The sequence below is a fragment of the Bison bison genome, unplaced genomic scaffold, assembly GCF_000754665.1.
Source record: "Bison bison bison isolate TAMUID 2011002044 unplaced genomic scaffold, Bison_UMD1.0 scf7180017864032, whole genome shotgun sequence".
Classification (NCBI taxonomy): Eukaryota; Metazoa; Chordata; class Mammalia; order Artiodactyla; family Bovidae; genus Bison; species Bison bison.
The window spans coordinates 5,975,984-5,982,968 of NW_011494604.1; the positions used below are offsets into that span (position 1 = coordinate 5,975,984).

Genomic DNA, 6,985 nt, shown 5'->3' on the forward strand with positions numbered 1-6,985 from the left:
CCTTTGTTGGACTGTCTCCCTATGCAGAAATCCTTCTTCCCCTGCTTGGGAACCAGCAACCTGCATGGGGTCACTCTCATCTGAGGGTATGCTCCTCACCCAGCTCAGTCCTCTCTGTAATTCCATATCCCCACACTTTCTTTGCCTAGCCACACTTAATGGCTATTTTTTTTTTTAACTTTACAATATTGTATTGGTTTTGCCATATATCAAAATGAATCCACCACAGGTATACATGTGTTCCCCATCCTGAACCCTCCTCCCTCCTCCCTCCCCATACCATCCCTCTGGGTCGTCCCAGAGCACCAGCCCCAAGCATCCAGTATCGAGTTTTCAAGAAGGGCAAGATTATATTTGTGTGAATTCTGTTCTAAAATACTGGCTTATTAAAGTTGAAATGTTTTTAAACCAAAAGACTTTTTAGGCCATATATTTATTTGCATAGGATCCTCAAACTCTGTTTTTGTACTTGGTCATTATTGGTATAGTCTTTGCTGGGCACTTAAAAAGTTAGTTTTTTGCTTATCTGCCACCTTTTGCTTTTCTCCTGGTTTCTCATGAGCTTTTAGACATTGTGGGTTATATTGTTGGTTCACTCTGTAATTATAATTATGCAGTTGATCTGTTCTTTAGTAAAAGGCCATACCATTTTCAGTAATTCACTGCAGTAATTGAAACAACTTGCTTGCAGTTCATTGAATACCTTGGAAAAACTTGGTATAAAATAGTATTTATTTTCTTCTTGAGTCTTAATAGTCTCATGCATACTCTCTCTGTCTCTCATCCTGCATGCTAAATTCCTGTTCCTCTTTCTCTTTGCCTTTTATCTTGTACATACAATCATTGTGTCAAGTTATTTTTTATTAATGTGTTTTTCTGTATAAGACTAAAGGCCAATTGATGGCAGATCCTGTATGTTTTCATTCTTGAACCCCCAGTGTTTAGAACAGTGTCCTTCTTAGGCCCATAATAGGCCTTCAGATTGTTGATTGGCAGCTTTTGTTTGGAGCATGTAGTGTGCAATGTAGTATTACAATCCTTTTTTGTTTTTTTAAATCTTAATTCTTTTAGAAGCTGGATAAGAAATCGTCTCCATCCACAGGGAGCCTGGATTCTGGAAATGAGTCAAAAGATAAGCTATTAAAAGGAGAAAGTGCATTGCAGCGAGTCCAGTGTATACCTGGGAATGCCAGCTGTTGTGACTGTGGTCTGGCAGACCCACGGTGGGCCAGCATCAACCTGGGCATCACCCTGTGTATTGAGTGTTCTGGGATTCATCGGTGAGTAGGCCCCCTGGGGTGAGAGGCTTCTTTTGGTTAAACACACGTACATGTTTCTTTCCCAGGGGTTAGAGGACTTTCCCTCCTGCCTAATTTCGCTGCCAGTTTGTGTCTTTGTACCTTTTATGAAGTGGATAAAATTCTGGTTTGTGAAGTGATTTCGAGGACTTTGATTCACCATTAACCAGAAGATCTATCCATATGTATATATGTGTTGAGGGCTATATTAGAGACTGTGTCACATTAAGATAGAAAAATCACTTGCATAATGTGCAAATAGAGATTTGAAAGTTTTATATATTGATGCAGTCTTTTCTTTTTCTGACTTAGGAGTCTTGGAGTTCATTTCTCAAAAGTACGATCTTTAACTTTGGATACTTGGGAGCCTGAACTTTTAAAGGTAAAATAAATATTTGCTTTAAAATATTTTATGTTTTCACATAAAAGTCAAGATTTTTTAAATTTATTTATTCTTTTGCCACTTGGCTATGCAGGATCTTAGTTCCCCAACAAGCAATCAAACCTGTGCCCTCTGCAGTGGAAGGGCAGAGTCCTAACCACTGGACCACCAGGGAATCCCCAAAAGTCAATATTTTAGAATCTGGATTTGCAAATGTATGAGTTTCTCAATGCCAACAGTGAATTAAATTGTATTGGAATATATCTGATGTTATTTTGGCAAATCTGGTGTTTTCTTACTGTTTTTTTTAAGTTGCTAAGCTTAAGTAGCACTCCTAATTGTATGTCAGTTCACTTTTTTAAGGAGACTAGCACCCTTGCATTTTTATGTTTTCTCAAAAATTAGATTCTGTGCCTTAATTTTAATATTTTGTAATTATATAATTTTTTATTAAGAATATGAGATATTGTCAGAGTGAGCTGCATAACAGGTTGGTATATCATGTTATTATGGCATTATTTTAGCATAGGCACATTTGAAAATTTACATATGTCAGGGGTAGTAGTCATCAAATTAAGACATCCTTTTTCCCTGTGTAAGGATTCATACCTATGAAAGTGCCATAAATAATTTTAGATCATCACTGGGTTTTTGATAAGTGAAAGTAAAAGTTGCCCCGTCATGTCCAGCTCTTTGCGACCCCATGGACTATACAGTCCATGGAATTCTCCAGGCCAGAATACTAGAGTGGGTAGCTTTACCCTTTTCCAGGGGATCTACCCGACCCAGGATTGAACCCACGTCTCTCGCATTGCAGGTAGATTCTTTATCAGCTGAGCCACCAGGGAAGCCTAAGAATACTGAAATGGGTAGCCTATCCCTTCTCCAGATATTCCCAACCCAGGAATCGAAATGGGGCCTCCTACACTGCAGGCGGATTCTTTACCATCTGAACTACCAGGAAGCCCAAGACTTTCAAAATTTATACTGATTAATAATGTAGCCATTTTAATTCCCACTGTTTAGTTTACCTATTGTTAAAAATGGTAGCTTAAAGGATGTAGTGTATTCTACATTTATTTGTCTGAAAATTGTGTTTCTTAATGCATTTGTGTTTTTATTTCAATCCATAGATAAACACATAATCCTTTCAATTATGTAAAGTAAAAAAGTTTTCTTTGTGGAATTACTGTGTAAACCTCTAAATGGAAGTGATAAGTTGGCTCATATGATAGAGCCCTATTTGTATAGATTGTATAAATTCATATGAAATCAAAGAAGGAGTAAGGGGGAGGTGGGAGCTAGAAATCTAACTTCTGCGTCAACTGTGGGTAGATATGAACTCAGTGGATTCATTTTAGAAATTTTGGTTGAAACACAGCTGTCTGATACTTATAAAAAAATACTAAAGCAATATTTAGAAATGTAAATAAAATCTAAGGAGAAAATGTGTGTGTGTTAGTCATTCATTTATGTCCAAATCTTTGCAACCCCATGGGCTGTAGCCTGCCAGGCTCCTCTCTCCATGGTATTCTCTAGGCAAGAGTCCTGGAGTGGGTTGCCATTTCCTTCTCCAGGAGATCTTCCCTACCCAGGAATTGAACCCGGGTCGCCTGCATTTCAGGCAGATTTTTAACTGTCTGAGCCACCAGGGAAGCCCAAGGAGAAAATAGTTTACTTCAGTTCTGAGTTGTTTAAAGCTTAACCTATCTGGACTTAGGCTTCTTTTTTTTGGTTAACTTAGCTAATGTTGTGGGTATATAGCCTTGTGCTAACCACAGTGGAGGGATAGAAGTCTGGCAGAAGATGTGTGAGGAGAAACCCTGTCTTAAAGAGTAGTAATCTAAGGGAGGTATTCTGGTGAAAAATGGAAAAATGCTGATAATGCTCTCAGTCCTCATTTCATTTTGTTTAACTTTCAGCATCATTGTGATATATGCATTTTCAGAACTTGCAAAGAATTAAGTATTTGCTTAAGGATTAATATAGTATATTTTAGGAAATTATAGCTTATTTTCTGTCTCTCTGCCAAACAGCTTATGTGTGAGTTGGGGAATGATGTTATAAATAGAGTTTATGAAGCTAATTTGGAAAAAATGGGAATAAAGAAACCGCATCCAGGACAAAGGTACTGTTTCAGTTGTGTTAAAATGTTACTGCGTCCCCCCATCTTGAATATAGCTATTATTTTATTTCCCTTTAATTGATATGTAATATTGAAACAGTGGTTCAGAGAGATCATTACTGCTTTGGTTAAAATGTGGCTGTTTCTTTCTTGGGTTTGTTAATTAGATTGTATTTGATAGTCAGATAATAAATTATAATCTCTAGATGAGAGAGAAGCTTAAAAATTAAGGCTCTGCAAAGGAATATAAAACCTCTTACTAGCAAGTAAAGTAGACAAAGTTCTACTAGTTGCAGGCCTTTAAAAAGAGATAATCTGTTCATTAATGTCTCCAAGGGTCAAGTTTCTATACCTACAATGAATAATTTTTGCATTTTTGACTTTGTTTAGCAAATAATTGTTAATTACGTATTTCCTACATCGCATTTTTATATTGAAGGATTACCGTTGAAAAGGGTGACTTCTGGTAAGGGAGAGTACTTACTTAATTGCTGTGTTTTAAGTTTTACTTCCAGTCCTGTTCATGGAGACTTATTGAATGAAGTGGCAAAGAGTGCCTTCAATGTGGATAATTAGTTTTGTTGTTCATGTTATTTTTAATCTTTATGTTTCTTTATATTAAATATTAAAACTTTGCCATAATCCTATATTTGACTATATCTTTATGATAATTTTAAAAAGGTATTGCTCTCTAAACCAATACCGTTTAAATCAGATTCTTATTTTTGTGCAAAACTGTGGTTTGAGTTATCTCAGACCTTGAGATATCCTATTTTAGCCAAAGACTTAGGCATTTTAGAAAGATGTAAGTAGGAAAAGGTATAGAAGAAACTTGACAAGTTTTGTAGTTGTATCATAAATCAAAAATTCTAAGTGTGATACTTTTTTGGGTCCCCTTTAAGTTAAAAATGCTGTGTTGTGTTAAAGTAGTTGTCTTATGAAAACTTACGGTCATGACTAGTGGTAATTCAGTGTGTGACATTATTTATTGGAGTAAAAATAGAATTGAAGTTAATTTCTATAAATTTAATCATGTTTTGGTAGTTTTCATTCTTTAAAAAGCAACAGGGAATATGTGTAGAAATGAATGAGCATAGAAATTAAGAGACTAAGAATGCTATGTTAATACTGTGACTTTTCAGTTGGTTGATTATTTATATTCATTTAAACATGAAATCATAGTTCATTAAATATTTGGAAGGAAAACATGTTGCAGAATGTTGGAAATACATAAAACTTTTTAACTAGTATTATGTTTAGTGACTTTCTTTGAAAAATTCAGTATGTAATGACTTCTTTTCACTGTTGGCCATGCTAAGAGATTAAGCAGAACATCATGATGTTTTTATATATACCAACCAGACAGGAGAAAGAGGCGTATATCAGAGCAAAATATGTGGAGAGGAAATTTGTGGATAAATACTCTATGTCATCATCACCTCCTGAGCAGGAAAAAAAGATTGTCTCCAAAAGTTGTGAAGAAAAGAGGCTGAGCATTTCTAAACTTGGGCCAAGTGAACAAATTAGAGCATCTCCTCAGAGTTCAGGTATTACACTTTATTTGTTATTTGTATAAGTCACTTGCTTAATTTCTGAATTAGTAGCTGTTGTAGATTTTTTAAATGCTGAAAGCACATCTTCTTCTATATATCCTAAGGAAAAATTGGATTTCTTTGTCTTTAAAATAGTTAAACAGTCTCCTGGTAATTCACATTCCTACATACAGTTGACCCTTGAAAAACTCAGGGGTTGGGGTACCAACTCTCCACTCAGTTGAAAATTCACACGTGATTTTTAGTTGGCCCTCCATGTATGTGCTGCCTCCGTATCTGCTCTGTAGTTCCTCTGTATCACTGGTTCTGCATCCATGAGTTCTACCAATCCCAGATCATGTGGTACTGTAGTATTTTGTACTGAAAAAAAAAATCTGTGTATAGGTGGACCACGTAATTTAAACCTGTGTTGTTTAAGGGCCAACTGTAATGTATCTATCCTAGGGAATAAAACTGCTTAAAATCCAAGGGGAGATGGGAATTACAGATTTATCATGCAAAAAGCCCTAAATATCTGATTAACCACCTAATATCCTTCCTGTTTCTTCCTCCTAAAATTTTCCCAATAACGTTTTTTCCTGCCCTCTTCCCTTCTTACGGCCTGCTTTGTGCTTTGCTAACTTGCATGTCCCCAGTGGTTGCTGTAAATAGCGACGAGGCCAGGCGGGAGTCTCTCTTCTGTCCTGATGAGCTAGATTCACTCTTCTCCTACTTTGATACTTCTTCAAAACTACGTAGTAGTAAGTACTACTCTTGTGGAGCATTCCAAGTCTGTGCCATTGGTCATTGTGTGGTGTGGCCATTTCTCTAGATGTTACCCATTGTCTCAGATTGCACATTGCTTACCGTCATACGATAAATTAATGCTTTACTATCCCTGACACATTCTGGGGTAATGAGAATGAGATATGTTACGACTCTGAAAATAAGTTTATTTCTAGGCTTCATGACTGATTCATATTTTGATAAGTGAAGTGTACCAAAGAATTAAAATTGTGAAAAGTTTATTCTGGTGGTGGCTGAGTTCATGTTGATGTTTCAGAGTTCATTTTAAAATCTCGTTGTTTGTGGGACTTTTTTCTTAATGGTTCAAAACTTTAATCTCTAGCTGGTTTTTCTTTAAAACAGTCAAAAGTAATGACAGTGGAATCCAGCAGAGCTCTGATGATGGAAGAGAATCTTTACCCTCCACAGTGTCAGCCAATAGTTTATATGAACCTGGTGAGTTTGGTGAAATTCAGTGTTAAATGATATTGTTTGCTGGAAAATGCATGTGAAATGTGAAATGCCAAGTCTGATTGAATAGTTTCTAAAGGAAGTGGTTAATCTTTTAGAAGGTACTAAGGGGAAGTTCGGAGAAGGCAATGGCACCCCACTGCAGTACTCTTGCCTGGAAAATCCCATGAATGGAGGACCCTGGTGGGCTGCAGTCCATGGAGTCGCTAAGAGTCGGACACAACTGAGCGACTTCCCTTTCACTTTTCACTTTCATGCATTGGAGAAGGCAATGGCACCCCACTCCAGTACTCTTGCTTGGAAAATCCCATGGACGGAGGAGCCTGTTAGGCTGCAGTCCATGGGGTCGCTAAGAGTCGGACACAACTGAGCGACTTCACTTTCACTTTTC

At 36.8% G+C, this 6,985-nt stretch overlaps 1 protein-coding gene across 1 annotated transcript in view; it reads left to right on the forward strand.

Annotated features, from left to right (window-relative positions):
• Positions 1–6,985, forward strand: part of ACAP2 (ArfGAP with coiled-coil, ankyrin repeat and PH domains 2) — a 173,145-nt gene that overhangs the window by 153,005 nt on the left and 13,155 nt on the right. Inside the window, exons 14-18 of the mRNA XM_010834416.1 lie at positions 1,072–1,280; positions 1,611–1,680; positions 3,717–3,808; positions 5,168–5,352; positions 6,487–6,579. Coding sequence (XP_010832718.1) covers positions 1,072–1,280; positions 1,611–1,680; positions 3,717–3,808; positions 5,168–5,352; positions 6,487–6,579 — 649 coding nt within the window. The remainder of the gene's footprint in view (positions 1–1,071; positions 1,281–1,610; positions 1,681–3,716; positions 3,809–5,167; positions 5,353–6,486; positions 6,580–6,985) is intronic.